We start from the raw sequence: 26445 nt of genomic DNA, 5'->3' as shown, positions 1-26445 counted from the left end.
CCTTCCTCTCCCCTTCCCCCTGCATTCACTTCCTGATTTTGCTTCACCTCGGCCCAGCGCTGAAACACTTGGCCACTTGGGCCCCTACCCACCCACCCACCCCGAGGAGGACCTCCAGCTTTGGGACCCAGGGACAGGGCCACTTGGGAGGGGCAAAACGCAAACGTCCCCGCCCCTCCATCCCGGTGCCGCGCCGTCCGCCCATCTCCAGCCTCAGCGCCCCGGGAAGCTGGAGCCAGCAGCCGGGCGGGAGGCCGAGGCCAGGGCAGGTCGGCAGCAACTTCCCCAGTCCACCTTAAGAGGACGATGTAAGGCAGCTGGCGGCGCTGACCTTAGAAAAACAAGTTTGCGCAAAGTGGAGCGGGCCGGGCCTCGGGGCGGCCCGGGCGGCGCTTCCAGTGCCAGGCAGCCTCCCAGCTACGCAGGTCCGCGCTGGCCGCCAGCGGGCGGGCGGGGTGGGGGACGGCGCGGTCGGCGCGGGGCTCGCGCGGTCCCGAGCCCGGGCGGGCGACGCTGGTGGCGGAGGTTCGCGGGCCGCCTCCCGGGGCGCAGCTGGCGGGCGCGCGGGCGGCCGGGGCCCCGCAGCCTCCCGGGCGGGCGGAGGGAAGGCGGGAAGGAGGAGGGCGGACGGGAGGGGGCCGAGCGCCGGGGTGGGGGCGGGCGCAGCGCGGGGACCGCGGCCGGGCGAACGACGCGGAGCCGGGCGGGGCAGGTGGGCAGCGGCGGGGGCGGCTGGCGCTCGGGCCCGGCCGGCCGCGCTGCCCTCGCCCTGCCCTCGCGGTCCTCTCCCGCGCTGCCTGGCGCTCCGCGCGCCGCCCAGCGCACTCCTCTCGCGCTCGCTCTCCCTCGCTCTCTCTCTCTCTCTCTCTCTCTCTCTCTCTCTCTCCCTCTCTCGCTCGCGCGCTCTCTCTCCCTCTTTCCCTCTCTCTCTCTCTCTTTCCCTCGCTCTCCCCTCGCTCGCCTCCCTGTGTCTCTGGCTCTCTGCCTGGCTCCCTTGGGTCTGTTTCCCTCTCCCGCCGCCTCTCCGGCCGCCCCTGGCTGCGTTTCTCGCGCGCTCGGGGGCTCTCCCCGTCTCCGTCTCTCGATCCCTCCTGGGGGGCGGGGGAGTCTCCGAGCCCCGCGGCGGCGGCGGCGGCTGCTGCTCGGGCTCCGGGCGCCGATCAGGGCGGGGAGGGGGGGAGGCCCGGAGGGGGAGGGGGCCTTAGTCATTTCCCCGCTCCAGCCCGCGCCCGCCCGCCCGAGCGCGCACTCACCGCCGCTCTCCCTCCTCGCTCCGCAGCCGCGGCCCATGGAGCCCCCCGGCCCGGCCCCCGGCCGCCTCGGGCCGCTGCTCTGCCTGCTGCTCGCCTCGTCCTGCGCCTGGTCAGGTAAGGACCCGTTCCTCCCCATCGCTGCCTTTCTCGAACTGTGGGCTCAGGCCTCGCAGACTGCCACTGGGAGCCGCTCATCTTATGCCGAGCAGCCCTAGGGGGAAATAGATGCCTGTAACCAGGGTTACAGATGCAGAAACTGAGGCCCAGAGAGGGCCAGTCACTTGCCCAAGGTCACACAGCCAAGGCTAGAATCCAGGATAGAACTCTTCCTAAGAGGGTCTTTCTCTGTGCACTGTGATTTTGTGGCCCTGCGCTGGGCACCTGGACATAGAGATGAGTTGGCTCACCCCTGCCCAGTCTAGGGGTGGGGGAGGCAGGCTGGTGGCTTTCAGAACCTCAGAGCTGGGCATCTTGGCTTCCCTGTCTCTCCCTACACTTACGTTTTCCACAGGTTTGACTTCAAGGGTCTGAGAGAGGGGGTGGGGGGCAGAAGTCCCTGGTGCTTCCTGGAATGAAACAGGCTGTTGCAATTAGGGAAGAGTGAGCCAGCGGTTCCTCTGGTTTTCGAGACAAGCTGTGTTAGTGTGTGGGGAGAGGGAGAGAGGGAGGCCTGGTGAGCTGCTCTATCAACAGATCCTTGGGGAAGACGCTGCAGATTGTCCTGTGGTGGCACAGCCTGTCCCTGGATGTTCTCCTCCTCACTGTCTGTCCCTCACCGGCTCCCGCTTTTCTCCTGCCTTCTCAGGCTTCTGAGCTCCCTGCAGTTCAGGTGTTCTGCGGGCTGTTACCTGTGGCTCTGAGCATGTCTTTTTGTTGGCCTACATCAAACACCTGGCTGTTCTGGCAGACAGGCAGGCGGGCTCTGAAGGCTCCTGTGATTCGCCAAGGGGTGAGGTCACCATTCAGGAGTCCTGTTTTCTTAAAGGGGTTTGCAAAACCCCTTTTAAAAAAAGGGGAGCAGAGAAAAGGCAGCGTTCAAGGAACTGGGGAGGGAGTGAAGAATGGGGATCTTCTTTGGTGGCCTCTTGAAGGTGTTATTGGCAGAGGGGTCCCCGCACCCCCAATTTCAGCAGTGAGGTAAAGATGGGCTCTGTGTCTGACCCCTGCTTTTGCCTGGAGACTGGTAGCCATCTGATAGCAGTGAGGAAGAGAGACCCAGCTGAGTGGGTGGAAGGAAAAGTGGGAGGTAGCCCTGCAGTTTCCTGAACCCCAAGAACCCACAAGGTGCCCTCCCACCCCTCCCTACCTCCCAGTGCTTTTCAGATAAAATTGGGTCCTTGCTGGGCAGATGGAAGCACTGATAAATTTCCTATCTTTCCCGCAAGGGGCTCTGATCTGTCTGAGCCAGCCATTTGTGCCCTGTGAAAGTCCCAGTTCCTGCCCGGCCACCCTCCCTGGCCTGGAAACACACAAGCATCTCTCCTAAGTGCTTCGTTTTCCTGAAGCAGGGAACTGGGCCTATGTTAATTTCTAAATGTCTATTCCAGACCCTTATCTGACCAGGACCCTGTGGTTCAGTCCCTGGCAAATGAGCGGTGGCACTGATTAACAAGTGTTCAGATGGCCAGCCTGCCCTTCCCAGGTGCTGGCTGGGAACGCCAACACCTTTCCTGTGAGCACATCTTCCCCCCTTTGCCTATAAAAACAATCTATAAAATGGTAAAGATTGGGCCATAAAACTTCCGTTCCAACCATTCAGCATCAATAGTCTGAAAAAGTGGGAACCGCGGAGGGGCCCAGATTAACTTTGAAATAAATAAATCTCAGGGGGTGGAGTGAATTTCTTGGTGACAGTGGCAAGGAAGGAGTCAGTTTGGCCCTTAGAGCTCTAGCCTGCCATCCTTTACTCTGAGTTCTCTGGGGTCCTGGTCACACTGCCCCCTGAGCATAGACTGCCTGGTTTGGCTGGAGGATGGGGCTTCAGGGCCTTGCCTGTCTCGTGTTGGGGCCTGAAACTTATGACAAAGCAATAGAGAGATGGGAGAGATGGGCAGGAACGTAGAAGGCAGTTGTACAATTTTCTAAGAAAATGGATTTGTTCAAGTGAGAAACTCAAATGTCAGGCTTAGGAAGGCGACTTTGGGTTGAAAGACCGCTGGTGTCACGCTTGTCTCAGGCAGAGCTGTCATCCTGGGAGGTGTGACGTGATTGCTGTGGTTTTACGTGATCCCTGTTGGGGGGACTGGTCACATGGATTGTCTTGGTTAGGGGAGGCAGGGAAAGAAGTTTCTAAAGATTGTAGTTGGCACAAATGCCACCAAAGGGAAATTCTAAAAAGATTCCGGTGAAGTCACTGCCTGGTGTTGGAGCCGTCTGTTTCCTGACGTCACTTCACTGAGGGAGCCTGATTCCAGGGCTGCAGGGCCTGACCCTGTGGAATTCTCACCTGGCCCCACCTGGGGCCTTGGCATCTCAGGGTCACCTCCACATAGACAAACTTTCTCTAGATTGAAGGAGGCCAAGCCAGGTTAGGGTTCTGGCTTTGAGGGGCAGCGGGACCCTGTGACCCTTGAGTGTCGGGTGGTATGCTGGTGCCTACACTGTACTTTCCTAAGTGGTAAAGCTTCTCTCACTTCCTCTTTTCATAAGAAAAGAAAGGGGTGGGGATTTGACTGGGACATGCCCAGGCTGTCAGGAGGTCCTTTAAAGCTGCGGTGTTCTCTGGGTACTTTCTAGCCCTTAATTATCCCAACCCTGTGGAGGCTTTGTGATTCATTCCTTAGCTTGCACTCACTCGGCACATGTGAAGTCCTCATGTGAACTATGTGCTCAGAGAGGGAGGGGACCAATGTTGATTAAATAGCCTGCTGCTGTCCAGGCCCTGGCCTTTTGTCTACGTCAGTTCACTCATCAACGATGCACAAGTTGACTCGGAGCTCCATCTTACAGATGAGGAAAATCAAGTCCCAAGCTGGGAAAGTAACTCATCCCAGGAGTAAGTGGTGAGGGAGCCAGGATTCTGGATGCAGCCCTTCCTGCTGGGTGACTTGTGATGAGAGAAATAAATGACTAAACCAGGATTACTTAGTCCACATTGGAGGGGGAGAGGACCCCGCCCCCACACCAGCCTGGCTTAGGCCGAGAATTGTGGACAGGTTCCTTCTCTGAACAGAAGTTTTTGACTGAGTCACAGGTGTGTCTCTGAGAACTCGCTGAGTGTGGAACGCTGGCAGCCCCTTGGCCTCACAGATGATAACACATGGGCATGATGTGGCTCCTGCAAGAGCCCCCTGATCTGGGATGCTGAGCTCTGGAGCCCCCAGAGCTGGAATGTTCCTCCCTGCATCTTCCCGGTGCCCTTTGCGACAGATGGAGAGGGGGTGTGCGAGAGGAAGGGAGTCTAAAAGTGTTGTTCGGATCCCACACGCACTTGCTCGCTGTTTCCAACGGCTCTGTGCGACAGGTTATTTTGTTATTTGTAGTCTTGGACTGACAGAGGTTCCCCCCACCACTCTTCTTAAATGTGCTCAGATTTCTGGCCTGTCAACACGGCTCTCATCGCATCCCTCCCCAGCTCAAAACTGTTGCGCTCTTGATCCAAGTTTTCCTTGAAAAAACAAAAAGCAGCAGCCAGGCTTGAGCTCCTCACTGACAGGCCAAGGCCACATGTTTCCCAACAGCAGATCCAGGGCAATGCCACAGGGTGGGGGGATCCCCTCCTTGCACACTCTAGTCTTGCTGGCTGCTCTGTGCAGCAGCACCCCAAAGTCCCAGGAGACCCTCATAGGAGAATCCGAGGTGGACCGTGTGAGCTCTGTGTCCAAGCGTGTGAACTAGAGGTGTTTGATTCATATGTCATTGACACGTGGTCTAACCCAGTTTGGCTGAACTCTTGTCTGTACCTTTGCCATACTGTTCCTGCCATCAGAAATGCCCTTCCCTGTATCTCCTACCCATCCTTCATCTATGCACCTCCTAATCTGGGGCTTTCTTCCTTCTCTCAACTCTCTCCAGGATTTTATCTGCTCCTCTAGGAGGACGCTTATTACTTCCTTCTTGTTCGGTGACCACACACATGGTATGTTTAACTCAGACCTGCTTTTGTGGCCTTAGTGAGCTGCTGAGACAGTACTGAGGCCCCTGGTGTCAGTCCCAGCTGCGCCCCCCACCTGGACAACTTACTCACCTTCTTTGGGCCTCAGTTTTCTGATCTGTGAATTAGGGATGTTAGTAGCCCTATTACAAGGGACTAAGTCGATTTGTGTGAGTGTGACATTTGAAGTGTGCCTAGTGTGTCATCAGTGCTCAATACATGCTAGCCTCTCTTGCCATTTTGTTTTATTCTGTTTTGATTTGCTCGTCTGTAAAATCAGGACTACTTTCGTAAAGCATCTAGCAGGTGCCTGGCACATAGTGGGCGCTCTGGAAGCATCACTGGATGAGTGAATGAACGTCAGTGCTGTTCAGCTCAGCCAGGTGTTTTTCTCTGAAGCTTTAGCGCTGGTGGGGGATGGACAGGCCGTGCGAAAACCAGGCTGTACCACTTAATTGCCGGTTACCAGGACTGAGTGTGGTGCCGTGGGCACAGCCTGCCTCTAGGTGTCTCTGTCTGGATCCACAGTTTGCAACTGTGGACTCCCAGACCTGGAAAGCCAGAGGGGGCCTGAGAGGGCCTCACTACAGCCGGGAGAGAAAGGACCTGGCTGAGCTCGCTGCAGATTTGAGGCCAGGCCTGTGGGGGACGCCAAAACTCCTATGGTCCAGACGCCAAACCTCCTATGGTCCAGGCCAAGGCTTTTAAAAGCCGGGCTGTACTGGACGTTTCCACTGTGAAAGCCAGAAACCTGCCAGGATCCTGAATTCCATGAGAAAATGCTGAAGTAATAATACCAGACACCATCATTTTCCACCGGTGCCTGGGCTCCTCACTCTGTGACCCCGGTGGTACTCACAGCTACTCCGGGTGCAGTGCACCAGTAGCAGCCGGCCTATTTGACCAACAAGGAAAGGGAGGCCCAGAGAGGGGAACTGACTTGCCCAAGGCTACACAGTGTCAGGCACGGATGACCACCCTGATCAGCCTGACCCCAGAGCCTTCACTGTCATCTGTCACATCTCTTAGCCTTGCTTGGCAGGTAGGGAAACTGAGGCCCAGGGCTGCTGGCATCCTGTACTCTTGGGGCTCCTCCCCAGATGGATTTCTGTCCCATCTGTGCTGGAGAGGGAAGTGTCTGTTTTGACAGCTGATGTGGTTTTCCTGTTAATGACGGTGATCTAGGGCCAGTCTCCTCACGGAGCCCTCGCAGGCTGGATCTTCCCTGCCAGGTGTCTTGCCAGGCCCTCTGTCCAGCTGTCATGGAAGTGGGACCCCCCCACAGCTCTAGTTCTTTGTGTCTGCCAGATTTCCTGGCACGTATGTTTAGGGGTGCAGGGTGTTGATGCTGGTGTTCTGCGCAGGAGCCCAAGCTCAGGTGCTGGGATCAGGAGGAGATTGGAAGTTTCAAGGGCTGTCAGAGAGAGTGGGTGGCCATGCAAGGGCTGGCTCCTCTGCCCTGATTTTCAAGCCACCCATCCTTGTCCTCCAGAAGTGGAAGACCTCAGAGGAGGGACATACTCAGCACACATGTGCTTGGCACAGGCTGAGCTCTGGACATGTGATCTCTTGCATAGCTTTTCATTTTGGAAAATTTCAGACATAACAAAATGAGAAGGAATGATGTAATGAGCCCCAGCCGCGATGCTGATGGGCCATTCTTGGTTCTCCTGGCCCTCGCTGCTGGGGAGCAGGCATGGAGAATGTGGTGTCATTTCCCACCTGTACACTGATTGCATCTCTTCAAGTTCACTGTTGCCTCATCCTCACATTGAACTAAAAAGCATGGAGCCCTTCTTCCCTGTTTTACAGATGGGGAAATTGAGGCTCCCCCAAAGCTAAGCTGGGCTCCTCTCAAGGCCACACAGCCAGTGAAAGTTAAAGCCAGGATCCAAGCCATAATTCACTCTTGATTGCTTTGCTGGGTCATTCAATTATAAATATTCATTCAACAAATATATTCGGGTATCTGCTATGTGCTTCAGGTGATCAGAGGGACAGCTGTGAATAAGACAGACAAACGCACCTGCTGTCATGGTGCTGACATTCTAGTGAGGAGGCAAAACCAAACCCCAGTAAACGAATTCTGTCAGGTGGAGGCAAGTGCTGGGAAGAAAACTAAAGCAGGTGGAGGGAACAGAGAGGATCAGTGGGGACTGATGGAGGGCTTCTGAGAAGGAGAGTAGCCATGGGATATCAGGGGAAGAGCCTCTGTGCAGAGGAATGGCAAGTGCAAAGGCCCTGGGGCTGGCATGAGTTTGCTATGTGCAGGAATAGCAAGGAGACCAGTGTAGTTAGCGTGAAAGAAGATGGGTGGGAGAGTTAGCAGAGGTCAGGACCAGATCAGGTAGGATCTGTCTCACTGAATACCCAGTAGTGAGCACGTCAGACCACGTGACAACATCATTATGCATTGTCCACTTAATGCTCACCGTGATTGGGTGAGATGGGAACTATTATTTTACCCGTTGGATAGTTGAAGAAATGGACACTCAGAGAGGTAAAGTGACTTGCCTTAGGTCACGCAGCTTTTAAGTGCAAAGCTAGGATTTGAATCCAAGCCCCTAAATGCTGCAGCACCCTCATTGCTGCTTCCCTGCTCCTGCCCTCACCCCTTCATTCTCTTTAGAAGTGGCAGCTGCAGTAAGCCTATCTTTGGCCCTGTTCCACTGCTCTTACAAAAATAGTAATGGCCTTACCACATAGCATTTTCTGGAGCACATCTTTGTCTCCAGTGTCACCTCCTACCCCTATGACCTTTCCCCTTGGGCTTCATCCTGCGAGGCAGCATTCTGGCTGTCATCTGCACTAGCTTCTTTTCTGCCCCAGGGCCTTTGCACTGGCTGACCTCTCCTGCTGGAACACCTTCCTGGCCTTTGCTTCCTACAGGTTTAAGCTGCCATCTCACTTGCTTGGATGCCTTTTCCAGCCACCCTGTTCTAAGTTGGTCCTCCTTGTGGTTCTCTGTCGCTGTGCTAGGTTTGCCTCCTAGCCGTTTCTATGCTTATTTGTGTCATGGTTTCCTCATCTTCCCCCACTAGGATGTAAGCTACATGAGAGTAGGAACTGTCTGGTTTATTCAGTGTCGGGCCTCCCAGGACCTCAGCTCAGGGCCTGGCCCACTGTGGATGAGTTCATCCATATAGTTAAATTGGAGGAACAAAACCCCCTTTCCAAGAGAGCCACAAGGTGCACAGGCAAAGCCCATTCCCTGACTTCCACACGGTGCCACCTCTATGGCAGGACTGTGCCACAAGCCCCTCTGCCCATTGTGCTACAATATCAGGAAGCTCAAAACATCTCAGTGCAGGGTGGAGCAGGAGGAGGCAGCTGAGAAGCCTCAGAATTGTGTTTAAAATTCCAGCAACACAGAACGCTTGCCCCACTTTACACACCATGATGAATGAGCGGGGCTGAAGCCGTGAACTCGTGCAGGAAGGACTGCTCGCCCTGGGCCAGGGCTGGTGGGCCCAGTACGGAGTCAGCTCCCTCCGCCCAGAGTCATTGCATGAGATGGTCTGGAAGTGCTGTGAGGATGGACAGAGCGAAGTCGGACTCCTCTGCAGCCTCACGGCCTTGACCCAGTGGTGTACCTCCCTAAGCCTCAGTCTGGTCCTCTGTGGAGTGGGATTGGTGACAGTCCTGTCTTGCTGGTTCCCTCCAGAGGCTCCTCAGGCCTGCCATGCCTTGAAGGCATTGTTGCTTAGCCATGCTTGCCCTTCCTGTTACTATTCTATCATCCTTGTATGGTTTGGGCTCAAAAGAGCAAGTGGAGCATCTGTCCATCCGTTTGCAACAGCAAACCCATCACTTTCCTATTCTGGCTTCAGTTTCCCCTACAGTGAAGTGGAGGTATGGCCGGGTTGCTCTCCTGCGCATCTCCCCACCCTGACACCCATCCTGGGGTCACTTCTAGCACCTGTATTGATGAGCGTCCTGATTCTGCTCTGGCAGGAGAGTCAGCACACGGGACCCCCACCCATGCCACTTCCCAGCTGATGCCAGAGCACGTTTTCCCTGCTCCAGGCCTCGGTTTCCCCATCTGCAAAGTGGACTGGCAACCATTGTTCTTCCTACACAGGTACTGTGGGGGGTTAAGGGAACTAAGAGCCATGGAAAGTGCTTTGGCGAGCTGCAAAAAGCCCTATAAATGGAATCCATGAATGGTGTCAGCTTGGGAAAAATCCCGTCTGTCCAGAGACTGCTGCCGGCAGCCGTGTGTGCGCAAACCTCGGCAAATGTCATTTAATAAATGCGTGTCGCTTTTAAGGGGGCTTTTATCTCAGCCGGGACAATGTGTGCACATTCTTGGCAGCTCAAGGATGCAGAGGCAGGAGCTGGAGGGGACCCCCGTCCAGTAAGAAGCGATCACATGTGGGCAGGCGTTCTAGCCTCCCATGCTGAAATCCTGCCTCTTAGATCTCCACCTCTGTCTGTAAGAAGAGGATGGTGACAGCTGCACTCACTTTGCTGGGCTGCCCAGCCACTGACTGTACTGTGAGGGCATGGCTATGCAGCTGGGGGCCTGGCTCAGAGTAAGTTGGGGCCCGGAGGTTGGAAGGCCTCTCAGGCCTCTTTCTCAGGCCTCACTTTCTTCCCCTGCAGAATGGGGAGGCAGGAAGAAGGTCCTTAGGATGTTGAGGCACCAGGCCAAGTGGGTGTGGCATTGGCAACCTCTGTGCACTCTCCCTGCCTCTTCTGGTCCCCCGAGGCCCATCTCAGTACAAAGAGTGCTTACAGAGCACACGCATTTACAGTTCTTTCCCTGCCTCTGTGCAAACAGGGTCATGCTCCAAGCACTACATCCGTACCTCCAGGCTCTGTCTGAACCCAGCTGCCACTCATCAGGGCCACCAACTCTCTCTGCTGACAGTGTGCCTGGCCTGCCCAGTCTGCCTACAGATCGCACTCAGCGTTGTCTTGTGTATAACGCTGAGGAGGAGCTGGTTCTGCCTGAGAGAGTCCTTCGCCTCTCAGGCTTAAGGACATGGTTATCTGTCATCCCCTTCATCTTTAAATGCCCAGCCACACTGTACTGAGCACTACTTTATGCCTGGCTCAGGGCTAAGCTCTTTCACACTGGCCCATTCTACCCTCTGCACAGACCTAGTGTCATCATCATTTTCATTGTCATCATCCCATTTTATAGAGGAGGAACCAGAGGTCCAGAGTGGTCAGGGAGTGAGAATCCAAACCAAACTACACCTTCAACAGATGCCACCACTTCTCTGGTCCTAAGGAATGAAACTATGGCCCAGCTTTCAAAAGTACTTCTAAGTCTAGGGCAGGGAAACTAGACACTAAAAAATTTAACTGAACACTATGTTGAGTGGTAAGTGATAGGTAGAAAAATCAAGACAAGGGTGGGGTACGGAGGAGTAAGTAGTATTTCATACAAGGTGTCAGGGAAGGTCTCTCAGATAGCCAGGTATGTAGATATCTAGGGGAAGAGAGTACCAGGCAGACAAAACAGCAAGTTCAAAGGTCCTGTGGTGACTGTCTTTTGCATGATTGCAAAAGAGCCAGGTGTGGGGCCCTGAGTCATGGTAAGGATTCTGGGTCTCACTCAGTGAAGTGGGGACCTTAGGAAGGAAACAAAAGAGAGATGTCACCTGACTTAGGTCTTAGAGGTCTTAGAGGCTTACTATAGCAGGAACATGGGCTATAGAGAGTTGAGTTGGAGACAGGAAGGCCACTGTGATAAGGATCTAGTTGAACCAAGGCATGCAGTGGAGGTGGGAAGAGGAGGCTGGAGGCCAGCCACATCTTGGAAGTTGGGCCAGCAGGACCTACTACTGGGTGGATTCTGGTACATGGGAGAGAGAGGAGCCAAGCAGATGTGGAATAACCCGTCCAGCTCAGAACCACTGAGTGCCTGAGGAGGGAGAGGGCTGGATTCCCTGGTCACAGTGAGGAAGTAGAGGTGTCTTTACCAAGTCGCCCCTCCAGGGATAAGATGTATAGGCCTCTAGTCTCAGAGCACAAGCTTTGTGCTATCTAGAGTTTCCCGCTCCACAGGGAGCCACTGGGAAGATGGCACAGAGCCCAGTCCTTGAGCTGCCTGGGGAGTAGGTAAAGCAGGGAGCCTCTCAATGACCAGACTGCTTTGTGCTGCTTTGGGGCAGGTGTCCTTTCTACCACAACATCCAGGCATCTCCGCCAATGAGTTTAGCCAGTGGGACCCACAGAATGCTCAGTGATGCCCTGCCTTTCAGATAGGCAGTGGAAGCCATCGGGGTGCTGGGTTAGACCAGGCCCAGGCTAGCCCTGCCCCATTTGCTGGGATGTGCATCCCAAGAACTCTGCCCTGGTCTCCAGATTGTGCAGGGCCCTCATCTGTGACTCCTTCCTCCTGGATTGCTTCCCTTCACCCAGCCTCTATTGTCTCTAAGACCTGGCTCAGGGGCCACCACTCCAGGAGGTCTTCCGGGACCCCATCCCCAGGCCTCCTCTCATGATGCTGATCACCTGCAGATGGCCATTCCCTGGGTCCAAGCTATTCTCAAGGGAAGGGCTCACTCCTCGCTCTGTGTCCTATGGCAGCTAGGCCTGGGCCTTGCAGTAGAGCAAGGCTAAAGGAACATGAACGAACCATTCCAACACCAGAGGACAATCATGGCCTAGCTGCCACTGTCAGAGCCCCAAGCTTCCCACTTGGGGATCATGGAGCCTATGCAGCCTCACACTGGGGCAACACTCTCTGGGAATCCAGACCTGGGTACCGTTTGCCTTTGAGCCAGGTCCTACACTCCAGCAGGCAGTTATGGGCCCTTCCCTATGCCCTGTGGCCACACCCAGTAAGCATGTACTCCAGAAAGGTAGCACCTCCTTTCCAGGCTAGGAACCTGAGAGGGGATTCTGCTCAGGCCCCACGCAACAGGAGCCAGTGATAGACAGGAGGGAGGCAGCTGTCATCCTTCTTGTAAAGAATCTCATATCCTCAGTCTCATCCTTGGAGGCATGTTCCCAGCCAACCACACACACATGTGTGCACAGATACACAGGGTGCTCACAAATTGTGGTCCCCATTCATGTCCCCCTGCTCTTATGCTGTGCACATGCCCTTGCATTCACACTCACCCGTGCACCCACTCTTGCACGCATGCCCACCTAAGTACATAATGCATGCCCTTGTATACACATTACTTTTGTGCATGCCTCCTGCAGTTACTCGCGCACACATTCATGTGCTCTCACACACTCACACCCTCCCAGACATCTGTCCACATTCCCACACATGACCAGGCCCTCTCCTCCCACAGGTCACTCCCCCGCATGCCCTGTTCACCAGCCTCCCCATTCTGACACATTCTTGTGCTGCCCTCCAACATATTCTTGCACCCACACATCGCTTTGCACACTTGTGTGCTAACACGCACCCTTGTGCCTTCCTTTGTGTGTGTATGTGTGTGCCCTGCATACTCCTGTGCATGCGTATATCTGCCCCTCACTCTGGTATGTGTACTCTTTCCTGCACACTCGGCACATGAATGCTCATGTGTCCTTTTGCAGCCTTCTGCCCTACACACTGTCTCACAGTCAGGTTACAAGCAGAAGGCTGGTGTGATCATGGTGACTGCAGCCCTGAGACTAGCCGGTACTGAGGGTCAGGGTTGGAAATCTGAGCTGACTCTGCTGTTGGGGTCAGGAGACAAGGCATGTTGGAACTCTGAGTCCCAGTTACTGCCTGAGCTCTACTGTAACTTTCTAGGCCCCAGGGCTCTTGAAGTTTTTAGAAACCAAAGGGGTGACCTCCAGCCTGTCCTTGCAAGAGGAACTCGGGGTCTACAGAACACGGGGGCTCTATGCTCTGGTGGCCCAGTAATTCAGGGGACAGACAATTTCCCATGTAAATGGCAATGAGTTCCCACCTGAACACAACTGGCTCTTGGGGGAAGTGGACGAGTCAGCTGGGGCCTCTCCCTGGGTGGGACCTTGGGAATCACAGCCGGGGTTCACCACCGCCCTCCCCCACTCCTCAGCTTCACTTCCACGTTGGTTTGGTTTTCCCTTAGAAAGCCAGTCTTGCTTATCATCTCTTCTTAGGAAGATCATTTTCATCTTTACTCAATCTCAAAACCCACATATGAGCATAGCATTTATTTTTTTTTCAAAAAATGAGATGCATTTCTATACCTAGTGGTCAGTTCTCAGTCTCCACCTTACTGTAGTTTTTGGGGACATTTGACTCAAGGGGTTTGGCATTTGACACCTTGGCCAATGAAGAAGGAAAGGAAGCAGGGTGAGGTCAGCAGGTCACAGGGAGAAGATGGAGTCAGAGTCACTAGCTCATTAGTTTAGCTTGTCCAGCAGGTTTGGGGTCCATTCCAAATGCAGTCAATCATTTGTGTGACTTCTTCAAAATCTGTCCTCACAACTAGTGTGCAAGCTCTGTAAGGCCAGGGGCACAGCCATCGCAGCCCAGGCACAGGGTCTGGCACATGGCAGGGGTCCGTAATTCATCACTGACCAGCCCTGTACTGTGGCCCCATGTACTGTAGACCCCAAGTTCCTCTTAGAACAAACACAGGACATTCCTTCTGTCCCTAGAAAAATTCCTTACACATTCTGCTTCACTACTTGCATTTTTCCAAAAATGTTGAATGATCACTGCAAAAAGATTTTTAATACATTCAATACATTATTTACTTAAAGTAACAAAAAGACATGCCCACCTCTATTCCATCCCAGTTTCATTCCCCAAGTGGAACACCACACATAATGGTGTCCACCTTTCCACTTCAGACCTCATTCTCCAAACACACAATTCGCTAGTCCGTCAGCAAGTGTTTCTTTTGCATCTACTCTGTACCAAGCAGGTATCAGCAGCTAGGGTCATGGCAGTGAATGAAACAGGATCGCAGGAGGGGAGGTTCATTCAAACAGTAAACAACACGAGTGACGTGTACATTACGTTACACTCTTTAAACACACGAGCTTGTGTGTATTCTTTATTTTGTTTTTGCTTTTTGGTGCTGAGGATCAAACTCTGGACCTTACCCATGCTAGGCAAGCACTCTTACCACTGAGTCACTCCCTCCCCTCAGCCATGATACTATATGAATTATTTAATGTTCATTCAGTTTAGAAAATCTAAAAAATACCCAAAATAGAAAAAAAGAAGTGGGGGGAGAACAAACTCATCAGTTGCTTTAGAGTCACAATCTGGAGAGAGTTGTATTTTATAGCTCTGGATACTACCTTGCAGTTATTCATAAGTAGTTTTATTTTGCAAAAACCACAATCATATTGAAAGCAGGTTTTCCATCATCTCTTGCACAAATAATGCAAACAGACAACATAAACAAAAGCAAAATCCCACGCAGATCTACCACTCAAAAGCAATCACTGATAATCCTTCAGGTCCTTTACCCCAAAACTGGAAATGTGGGATCATACTAAGTCTGTCACTCGGTAACCCACACCTATCTGAAGCAGATTTCCATTACAATTCCACACTGTCATTTCCACGACTGTGGACCTGGCCATGAAGGAGATTCACAAGAGGGTCAGCCAGTTTCCTCTCCTTGGATATTAGATGTTCTCAATTTTTCATTTTCAGAAGAATGCTTAAATGAACAAAGCAAAATGTTTGCACATATCCATAGTTATCTGAAGGTATGATTTTACCTTGTTTTTATTCACTCGTGCTTTAACTACGGTACATCAAAGTGTTGATTGCAGTTATCTTTGATGATATTATATGAGATTATTATTTTGTTTTCATACTTTTTTGTTTCTTCTAAATGCTTTGCAATGAGCAGGTTTTATTTGCATAACCACTATGTTATTTAAAATTATGCCATGAAAAATGTCCGTAGTAGCACGGTTTTCATGGTGATGGCTTTTTATGGTTGCCTGTAATTCCATGTGGGGGATGAGCCGTCATTCACTTAACCATCCCTATCACTGGCCCTTTGGGTTGTTTTCCCCCTTTTTCATGACCTTTATGGAGGGGACTTACCCAGTGCCTGAGGTCAGGTCCTTGTGAACAGCCCAGCTGGGGACTGGTGAGCAGTTCTCACACCTGTGGTCTGTCCTACCAAACTTCTTGTCCAGAGGGCGTTCAGGTTCCCCTAACACCAACAGCAGGTGGCAAGCCTGCCCAGCCACCCTCTGCTCCTGTGCAGACGCCTGAACTGTGCCCACTCTGCTAGGGGCCCGAGGGAGAGTAGGAAATAGTTTTCCCAGCAACATCAGCACCATGACCCTTGGGCTGGACTACAGGAGCAATTTTTAACAAGCCCAGATCCCAGAGTGGAATGTGTACAGAAAAAGAAAAGACAGCAAGCAAGCAAAAAAAAAAAAAAAAAAAAAAAGCTCTCTGTTGGAAAAAAACACACACACACCCAGATTAAAATAATATTTGGCACTTACGTCGCACTTTTAAAATTCTTCAAACACTTTATAAACACTAGCTAATTAATTAAGCTTCCTAAATCTGGCTGCAGTTGGTGGAGAGCTTGAGAGGAGCTAAAAAAAAAAAAAAAAAAGGAAAAAAAAAAGAGAGTGGGGGAGGATCAGCCCTCTCCAGCTCCACATTTTATTGTCGCCCGCCCGGGGTGTGATGACAGGCCTCCGGCTGCACCTCAGGAATAGCCCTGGCCCAACTTGCCGTGTGCAGCGTGGATTCTGAGCCCCTCCTGAGCGCAGTGCTCCTGGCCCACTGCTGACTCACAGCCCTGTGCACTGTTATTGATAAGGATAATAATAACTGGGAGCCGTCTCCTGGATATCTCCTGGAGCCAATGTTAGCTCCATTGAACAGATGAAGGAAGAGGCTCGTGGTCTGGGAGCAAATCAAGCCCCTCCTTCCTCCTCCATCAGCGTGTTTGCTCAGCGTGTATTTATTGGGGACCCAAGGTGTGCCAGATACTGTTCTAGGCAGGAGGCTGGAGACAGTCCCTTGTGGATTCACCATTCTTTGGGCAGGGACATAACAGTCAAGAGAAATCAAGTATATAAATGATACAGCTCTGTGATACAATTGGGATAGGAAGCAGAACTTAACCAACAAGCATGCAGCTTATGTATAGGTCTGTCATGGTCCTCATGACTGCTGGGAGCAGATCATGGTACTTAGCTTTAGGGATGGCAGAGTTGGGGGTCCAGGGAGGGGATGCTGAGCAGGCTTAGGGGGAGCCTTCTGCCCCGCACCTGTGCTTCCTGCAAGCTGTGTTTCCAGATCGACCGTCTCCCATGCTCAAGTACAGACACACTGGAATGTCCCGGCCTCTGTGCTGTTGGTAACTGCTGGTGATGCCGCTGATGTCCCCAGGTGGCTGCCTGCTCCTATGGGCCTTGGCTGGCCTATTCTTCCATGTGCTGCCCCTCACATATCTAGCCACCAGCTCTACCCCTCCCTGGTTGGCTGAGCCCTTGCCCTCAGCCCCACGTTCTGATTTCTTTCCCTGGGCTCCCCTGTGTTCACCTACCATGAGAAGCAGGCCTCCAGGAAGCCCTGGCTGGGGAGGGGGAAAGAGGCAGGACAGCAGGCATATGGTAACACCTTGCCCCGAGGAGGTGGGCTTGCCCACAGTGAGGGAAAACCAGGTCTTGGCCCCTCTTCCCTAGGTACAGCAGGCCATGGGCTGGTAGTAAACTCAAAGTGTCTGTCTCATGCCCAGCCAGCATGCGGGGTTGGGGGACACTGCTCAGGGAGTCTGCTGTAGCCCTGTCTGATGGGTTAGTGGGGAACCCAGCTAGGGACCTGGATCACCTGACCCACTGTATGCCAGGCTGCACCATTCTCCCTTCCTTGACCTCGTCTCCCTTTCTGTATCTCTGTCTGTGTATATGGTTGGCTGTCCCATCCCTTGTTTTCCATATCCACACCCTCAGCCAACTATAGATCAAAACGTAGAGAGAACTTGGCACTTGTGCCTCATGCCTGTAATCCTAGCTACTTGGAGACTAAGATCAGGAGGATTGCAGGTCCAAGCAAACCTGGGGGGCGGAAAAAAAAAAAAACACACACACACACACAAAAGTTTGTGAGAACACATCCTGACTGAAAAGTTAGATGTGTAGTGCACACCTGTCACCCCAGTGACAGTGAAAAGCTTAAAATAGAAGGATCATAGTCCAGGCTGGCCAGGACAAAAAACAAGACCCCATCTCCAAAATAACCAGAGCAAAAAGGGCTGGAGGTGTGGCTCACACAGTGGAGCCCCTGCCTAGCAAGTGTGAAGCCCTGAGTTCAAACCCCAGAACCAATCCCTCCCACCCACAAATAAAAAAAACATAGTTAGGCCTATGGTGGCTGCATCTGTACTGAACATGAGGGTTCTCTGGCCACCTTTCCCTGAAGAGCATTGTGTCACCACTGTTTACGTAGTATTAAGTTTTATAGTCATGCCCTGCATAATGACGTGTTGGTAGTGACAGGCCACAACTATGATGATGGTGTAGACCATGTAGCCTGGTGTGCAGTAGGCCAGACCTAAATGGTCTGTTAATTACACTACGATGTTCGCACAGTGATGAAATTACCTAATGATACATCCCTGTCGTCGAGTGACTCGTGAGTGTACCAGTAATCTAGAGGTGATGTGCAGTATGGGAACGGACATACATAGATTATATGCAACTGCTGTATTTTAGAGAGGGGCTTAAACACACCCAAATTTGAGTTTCTAAGAGAAACCAATCCCTGCCCTCCCCTCCCCCCCGTGATGGCTGTGGTTTTCCAGGGTCTTTATGAACTGTCCTTCTCTTCCTGCCTTGCTTTGCTCCAAATGCAGGACCCTGGCTATGCCTTGCTCTGAGCTGTCCTCACTTAGCCCCTGGGCATCCGCAGCTCACAGCAACCTGGTCCTGCCCAGTCATCTTCCTGGCCCCTGGCCCCTAGTCTGTCTATCTAGGTCCCTGTCTCATGTGCGTAGTGGTCTGCCGAGGGGCTCAGCTGGCCACAGCTGACCTCCAGGACTTCTGCCAGTCACCCAGCTGGTCAACTCCTATAAGTCCCAGTAATACAGCTCAGGCCTGACTGAAGGGGCATCAGCAGGGTTGGTGGGAGTGAAGTTTGAGCAAGAGCCCCCTCCCCATGTACTCACTGTTGGCATAATGACAGCAGCACTCTCTGTGCCCCATCTGGTGCTGAAGAATTTCTATGCATGATTCTTATTTTTTTCCAGAACAAGACAGAGGGCTGCAGGGGATGAGAGGGTGTTGTGGGAGTTCTGCCCATCTTGTGGGTAAGGAAACAGAGACTCAAAACCAATGGATAAACTAGGGTCACACACAAACAAGGGGCGTGCCACATTTCAAGCCAGGTCAGATGTGGCTTTTTGACACAGTCCCTGGCCTCTGCTTGTTTGGTCCTACCAGACAGGCATGGAGATGGCTCATAGCAAGTGTTTCACAGGTGATGAGACCAAGGCTTCAGAGCCATAAAAGTCCCTGCCCAAGCGAGGGCAGCACTCACATGCCTGTGACACTTGGCCATGGTCACTCTAGGTGACCGACTGTACACCACAGAGGCAGAACTCAAGCCCACATGGGTTCTCCCACTGCACTAGCACTCAGACTGCTGAATACAGCTTTCCGGCCCAGGGCCTCTGTCCTGGTGCAGGCTGAAAACAGAGTTTACTACCTTGTAGCGTTCAACCTCTGTACTTTGCCCAGGCTGTTCCCTCTGTCAGGAATACCTGGCTCCTTTCTTCCTGGCAAATTCAGATTTGAATTCAAGGGCCTGGTTCAGCTGTGACTCTGCATTGGGCTCAGGCACTGAGCATGCACTTGGCCATGTGATTTAGCACTCTGTGCCTCAGTTTCCTCATTTGTGTTACAGTCTCAGGTTCCAGGCCCATGTGAGGATTAAACCTGACCACACTTGCAGGGTGCTGAGTTCAAGTCCTGCTCACACTGTGCACTTGGTCACTGAAAGTTATTGATAAACTTGAGAAACCCCACGGGTCCCCTCAGGACACACAGTAACTGCTCCGTTTCCCTCCAGGAGCAGCCACACAGGAGGAGCTGCAGGTGATTCAGCCTGACAAGTCAGTGTCTGTCGCTGCTGGAGAGACGGCCACTCTGCGCTGCACTGTGACCTCCCTGCTCCCTGTGGGGACCATCCAGTGGTTCAGGGGGGAAGGACCAGGCCGGGAATTGATCTTCCGTCAGAAAGGAGGCCACTTCTCCCGCGTCACACTACTTTCAGATGGCACACAGAGGGACAACATGGACTTCTCCATTCTCATCAGTAATGTCACCCCAGCAGACGCTGGCACCTACTACTGCGTGAAGTTCCGGAAAGCCGGTGGCTCTGAAGACACGGAGTTTAAGTCTGGACCAGGCACTGAGCTGTCTGTGCGTGGTGAGTACAGTGTGGAATTCCTTTGTCCCCTAGGGTGTGACAACAGGTGAAGAGTAACGCCCTCTGTTCTGCAGGGATAGCTAAGGAGCAGGTGCATAGGAGGTGCTCACGTTCACGAACTGATTTCCCACCTATGATCAAGGCCCAGGCCACACAGGACCTGCATTTGTGCAAGGCTCCACAGATGGTAAATGGGGGTGTGTGTGCACCCCTTGTCTGCCTGCTCCACTGCCAAGACTTTGGCTCCACAGGTGAAGGCACTGACAGTTTGATTGACTTGCTCAGTCACAGGGCCAGACCTGGCCTGATGCCTCAGGCTCTGTCCCCCCATGTGGGTGACATAGGAGTTCCCAGATGAGGAAGCAAAGACGCTTACATTGGCCAGAGGCCCAGGGTCCTCTTTCTACCTCATGAGACCAAGATTCTCAATGCACATAGGACTGTCAGACCACCCAGCCCAACCCCCTGTTCACAGGTGAAGGCCTGAGGCCTAGACATGGGTAGGGCCCTGCCCACAGTCACATGGCCAGTTAGTGCCAGGATCAGGACTAGAATCCAGATCCCATTCAAGGCTGGGCTCATTTCTGCCCAGCGTTAGACACTGTCTCCACAGAGGAGCCAGGCATAACAGGTGCTAAATAAAAGCTTCTTGAGCTGAATCACTGTGCAAGGAGCCAGTGTTTCTGCTCTTCATTGATTCCCTAGGGCACAGGACGGCCCTCACATTCAGCCCTTGTTGCCCTTGGTGATTGGCAAAGCTCCCCCAGTGTCAGCCACATCCTCATTCCATGTTGGGATTCCAGATCAGGTTGTAGAGATTGTTTGAACAGCTGCATTATATTCCAGCATCTGAAAATCCTAATTTATTATACAGTGTTCGTGGTGGAAAGTTATTCACAACCTCATTAAGATAAGTACCTTGAACTGACCTTGAACACATACCCTACTCAGGACAGTGATGCACACTGCAAGAGACCTTATGGACAAACAGTGTGTTTATTTTAATTTATGTAGACAATATCAATTTTCTCTTCTGGTAGCAATTAAGTCCCCTCAAAACCCCTTGACCGAGACAAAGTGGCTTCATCCTGATTTTTCAGAGGTCACAAAGACCCTGAAGTTCCCAGGTGGTGTGTCCCGTGCCAAGGCAATCACATGCTCAGGCACAGAGCACGCTCAGGCATGACCCAATCTGCTGACTCCTAGTAGCGCTTGTTCCTTTTTGCCTTGTGGGGGCCTATAGGACTTCCTGGATGAGGGGGTGGGCAGAAGAGGGCAGGGAGGCAGGGAGCCACTTGCCATATCTGCATTACAGCATTTTCTCCTTTAACCAGTGCCTTGAGAACCCACTTTTCCAGGGAGTTCTGAGAACACAGGGAGCATGTCGAAGAGCAGACCCTCAGCAAGCCAGGGAGTTGTCAGTCTTGGTGGAGGCTTGGCTTCCCTGGAGGCCTCACTTTCCCCATCTGTGAAATGGTAATAGTCATGGCCCCCATTCAGGGGTCTGTGAGGATGGAGGGCATGTGGTGGGAGGTGTCAAGAGTTGTTACTAGGCGTCAGGAGCACAGTAGTCATCAGAGCAGGGGTTAGATCCCGGGCCCATCTCAACTACCTTCTGGCCTGTGACCTGGGACAAGGTACTGCAAAGTGGGCCTTGGCATCCTCACCTATCCATGACCCCCCCCTCACAGAGCATGGTGGTGACTAAGGAGTGAAGTCATGTCAAGCACTTAGAGTAGCACCTGGCTTATAGGAAATGTCCCATCACTGTGAGTGTGACATGCAGAGGTTGTGTGACCTTGGATGGGCCACTTGCCCTCTCCAGGCCTCAGGTGTCAGTGGGATGGGGTGGGGTTGGTGGAATCACCTGAGTACCTGAAATAAATCCCAGACCCAGGCTCCTCCCTAGAAATTCAGCGTCGATTGGTCTGACATGAATCTGGGCATCTGAAGACTGATTACTCCAGAAGATTCTAAAACACAGTCTGCACTGAGAACCTCTAAGAGAGGTCCTGAGGTCAGAGGAGAAAAGGTGATCTTTTTTACCCCTTGGAAAGTTGAATCCCGTCTCTGTGGGGCTGCTACAGAATAGCAGGTGCAGGGCACAGGTCTCTGGGGTCAGCGTGGTGAGCAAGGATGCCTCCTGGGGACGCCCAGACAGAGTCATATTTAGACCCCCGCCTTAAGGTGGGATCTTTCTGCCTTACACATGTCTGCATCTGAACAGGCACTGGAACCCAGCAAGTGCTTGCTCTGTGCATAGACTCCTCCCTGCCTCAGTGTCCCACTTGTCACTGAGGATTCTATCCGTTCCCTGCATGGAGCTTCCAGCTTTCTGTAAACAGCTCCTCTGGGGAAACTGTGACACTGTTTATATTTTGAAAGCCACTTCTCAAACTCGGTTCCTGAGGAGACTGTTAGAGGAGAGGGGCCTGATGCAATGGTTCTTGCCCCTTTCTCATTCAGGTTTTTCATGGCAGCTGCAGAAACAGGAGGGAGACTTTTCTTGGTGTTTCTCTGCAGCTTTTCATGTGCCTTCTGGCTGCCTAAGGAATAAATGTACAGTTTCACAACTAGTAATGACAACAGTCATAGGCCTTATTCATTAAACACCTACTATGTATCAGGCACTGTGTTCTGACCAATCCTCACTCATCTTCCCAGGGTGGTGGTTTCCCCATTTGGGGCTCAGAAAGATAAGAACAAAGATGCTAAACTTAATAACCTACACTGAAGGAGTTGAGGCCCATCCATTGCCCACTATGCCCTTGGGCAGCCACACACCTGTGTGACCCTTGTCTCATAACGGGGGGCTCACACTAGGACCCACTTGCAGGGCTGGTGAGCACAAAGGGCACAGCCAGAGAATTCAATCAATGGTCATCGTAGTTGGCCCAGAGTACTGTGGGAATCGGTCCCAGGATCCCTGAGAATACTGAGATCCATGGATGCTGGAGCCCCTCCCCGACAATGCTGTAGTATTTGCATGTAACCTGCGTCCATTCTCTCAAATGCTTTAAGTCATCTCTAGATTAGTAATAATACCTAGCGCTGTATGAATAGGCGATATACTGGATTGTTTAGGGAATAATAGCAAAAAAAAAATCTGTTCATATTCGGGACAAATGCAGTTTTAAAAATATTTTCAATCTGCAGCTGTTTGAATGCAGGACAGGGAGCCTCAGACATAGAGGTCCAGCTCTGCAGCCCCTCATCCCTTCAGAATCTTGTGGGCTGCTGTTGTCTCGATGGCTTGACTTACTCAAGTGACACCTTCCTTATTGTATTCTCAAAGCTTTCAATGGATGTTAGGGGGCAAGTTAAATATTTACAAACAGAAATATTTCTATTATTTGCTACCTGGTAACCGTTATGTATTATAGAAGGTGCTGGGCAACAATTAGCATTTGGAGACACCGGTAGCACCTGTCTGCAGGGGACACTGCCTCCCCCTTCTGATCACCCAAGAGTGCACTTCCAGGACCAGGAAGTGCCCCTGCCTTCTCAGAGTGCCTGTGTTAGGGTGACTTGTAATTAATTAGAGATCAAGACCTTAACCATGCTGGCTTTCTCAGCACTCTGTGACCTGTGTTTCCAACTCCAAACAGACTCAGAAGCCCCCAGATTCAGAAAGCATCCTTTATCCTCTCCCTTTCGTGTTCAGGACTCAGCATAGGTTAGACCTTCTGGCATGTTTGTGGAAAGAAGGAAAAAATGGAGTGAATTATAAGTTCCTGCTGAGAGAGCTCTGGATGTACGAAGTTTGGGTTGAGGACAGGTCTGTGTATTCCTGTGTAAGAAGCAGCTCTTGTGTGTTACAAAGGTGAAAAGCTTCCAGGGCCTCAGTTCATCCTCCCTGTGACCCAGGAGGGAGAAAGGCTGCCACCCATTTCATAGGACAGCACTGGGATGTGGGTATCGCATCGCTAACCAGGTTTCACCTTTGTGGCTGTCCTTGGGGTATTTGTCCACTGTGCTCACATCTATAGACACTTTTCCTAGGTTGGCAAAGTATCCAGAGAAGGCCAACAGGGAGCAGATAATACAAAGCATGAGACAGGTTGTAATTTCCTTTCTGTGCCCAGATTGGTGGATGCCCTGGTGCAGAGAGAAGGACTTTGACCTCAGGCTGGAATTCCACCTGGGCCTGCCCTTCCTCACTGTCTGGCTCACTCACCTGTAGGAGCATTTGCATCTTCCTTTGTAACAGGAGACTAAGGGCACTGCCTTCACAGCTTTATTAGGAGGTTTGGCAAATCATGTCTTGTTTATGGCTCAGTGGTAAAGCATGTGCTCAGTACACTTAAAGCCCTGAATTCGAGTCCTAGCACAGTAATTATAATAATGAGTGATAATAATAATACTGTCTAGGAAGCTATCACAGCATCACTCCTGTGTGGTCAGGGGTGGCCATCACAATCATGTCTCTTGTCAAATGCTCTTTGTAGCCAGACCCTCTCCTCCTATGGTATCAGGCCCTGGGACCAGGGCTGCACCTGGGCAGACAGTGAGCTTCACCTGCAAGTCCCACGGCTTCTCCCCCCGGAACATCACCCTGAAGTGGTTCAAAAATGGGAACGTGCTCTCCAACTTCCAGACCAATGTGGATCCCACAGGAGAGAGCGTCTCCTACCGCATCTCCAGCACAGCCCAGGTGGCACTGGACCCTGGAGACGTCCGCTCTCAGGTCATCTGTGAGGTGGCCCACGTCACTTTACAGGGGGCTCCTCTTCGTGGGACTGCCAACTTGTCTGACACCATCCGAGGTAGATGACCCTGACTCCCAGCCCAACTCCACACCTGGCCACTAAGCCTGCTCCTCCCCAGGGCTTTTGCCCGAGGGCCTGATGGCCTGGCACCTCATGCCCAGCAGGCCTGACCCTACCATGCACAGGAGGTCTCTTCCCTGTGCCATGCACTGTGCTGGTAGTTGCACTTAGTTTTACTAAAAGCAGCTACAAGTATTGGGCACCTAGCATGGCCTGATCCCCAAGTGCCTGGTGCTTTTGTTTAGTTGCTGCTGTTACTGCATCTCACTGCATGCCAGGGTTTGCACGTGTTGTTTGTACTCATTGTTACCCTAACAGGAGCTAACAGCCCTACTGTGTGCTGTGCTTAGTGGTTTCACTCATATGCACACCCTCGTGTTGAGCATCTGCTGCCTGCCCAGCACTGTCTGGGTGATGCCCTTGGCATGGTGCTGGGGGCTCAGCGCTCCATCTCCCCTTCTGGGATCCATCTGTACCACAAGGTCAGAGCTCCCGCCTGTGCTGTTTCAGTTCCACCCACCTTGGAGGTCACCCAACAGCCCAGGATGACAGGCAACCAGGTGAACCTCACCTGCCAGGTGAAGAAGTTCTACCCCCAGATCCTGCAGCTCACCTGGTTAGAGAACGGAAACGTGTCCCGGACAGAAACGGCCTCAACCCTCACAGAGAACAAGGATGGGACTTACAACCAGACCAGCTGGCTCCTGGTCAACTCATCTGCCCATAGGGAGAGCGTGGTGTTCACCTGCCAGGTGGAGCATGACGGGCAGCCGGCGGCCACTGGAAACCTTACTCTGGAGGTCGCTGCTGAGCAAAAGGAGCAGGGCACCGATAGCACCCCTGGTGAGGCTCCACTCCTGCTGACCAGCTCTTTTAAAACTTTATCTAATTTTATCTTTTTTTCAATGTTAAAAGTAGTTAATAATGCTTATTATGGAACAATTTAGAAGAATAGAACCTAAAGCAGAATTTTAAAATCAGCTCCCAGAATCATCACTGGTAGGAATTTGGTACATGTCTTAAGGGATCTTTGACATAAAAGATGTGGAAGAAGAAGGGGGGAGGCAGGGCACCCTCCTGTTCTAGCATCGTGCCCCTGAGCTCTTTACTAGCAGTTGTTACATCCTATTCTTCATAGCCTCTCCCTCCTCTGTCCTTACTCTTTCTAACCTCCTGCCTCAGGGGTAGAGCAGATGATTGAAGGACAGTCAGTGCTGTAGTGGACATCCTCTGTCTTGTGTGTGCCTGTTTCCATGGGGCAGTATCTGGAAGTGCATTTGTAGGTCAAAGGCACACTGGTTTAGGACAGAGGTCATGCTTCCACTATCCTGCAACAGTTCAAGGATGTCAGGGCAGTGTTTTCTCAGCCCCCTTCCATGTGTTGTCAATCCAGATTTCATTTATCTTGGAAATACCTGTGCCTTGGTGGCCCTACACTGGAATGTCCCGGCACCAGTCACCACCATGGCTGAATGTTTTATACATAGCAGAACTTTGAATGGATTCATGCCTCCTTCATGGAAGCTCCAGGAAAGCCCCAGGGCCATGTCAGGTGTCCCTTGATTTTATCAACATCTAGTTTTTGTAGGAGGATGCACTATAGTGGGAGACAGCATGTGTGGATTTCCACTGCAACTCTGTCACTGACTTGCCATGTGACCCTGGACCAGTCAGTGCCCCTCCCTGAGCTTCTGCTGGCTCATGGCTGTGTCAGAGGAGATGACCGTCACCACCCATCAGCTCTGAGTCTCAGCTGGTAGGGCCCAGACTGTCTTGTTCAGCACTGGAGCTTCAGGGCACACAGTAGGCACTTGATAAGTACTTTCAGCAAGGCTGAGAGTTGTTGGGCAGTTGGTTAGTTAGATGACCCTCAGAGCTGTCCAGTGAGGTAGAGATCACTATTAGCCGGAAGCGAGGATGGTTTGTGTGCAAGATCACGCATCTTGTTAGGGGAGCTGTCTTGAACCCATGTTTCTGTGGTGCAGAACTTCTCCGTACTCTAGTCTAGCACCT

The 26445-nt window shown here is 52.3% G+C and overlaps 1 protein-coding gene across 6 annotated transcripts in view; it reads left to right on the top strand.

The window, feature by feature from the left end:
- The first annotated feature begins 380 nt into the window (after positions 1–380).
- The window catches only part of Sirpa (signal regulatory protein alpha), a 40806-nt gene continuing 14741 nt past the window's right edge, over positions 381–26445 (top strand). For 2 of the 6 annotated variants that reach the window (XM_074074475.1, XM_074074473.1), the window contains exons 1-6: positions 381–425; positions 1280–1367; positions 18483–18542; positions 19304–19663; positions 24112–24429; positions 24943–25275. In XM_074074475.1, coding sequence (XP_073930576.1) covers positions 1289–1367; positions 18483–18542; positions 19304–19663; positions 24112–24429; positions 24943–25275 — 1150 coding nt within the window. In that variant the 5' untranslated portion in view covers positions 381–425; positions 1280–1288. Of the gene's footprint in view, positions 426–504; positions 526–1271; positions 1368–9300; positions 9428–18482; positions 18543–19303; positions 19664–24111; positions 24430–24942; positions 25276–26445 lie in introns of those variants that run through there. The other 4 variants (XM_074074474.1, XM_074074477.1, XM_074074478.1 and 1 more) reach the window with 4 other exon arrangements.

Source organism: Castor canadensis, chromosome 5 (assembly GCF_047511655.1).
Source record: "Castor canadensis chromosome 5, mCasCan1.hap1v2, whole genome shotgun sequence".
In the NCBI taxonomy this organism is placed as follows: Eukaryota; Metazoa; Chordata; class Mammalia; order Rodentia; family Castoridae; genus Castor; species Castor canadensis.
Note: the sequence above shows the minus strand (reverse complement) of the source record. Positions and strands in the feature narration are given on the sequence as shown.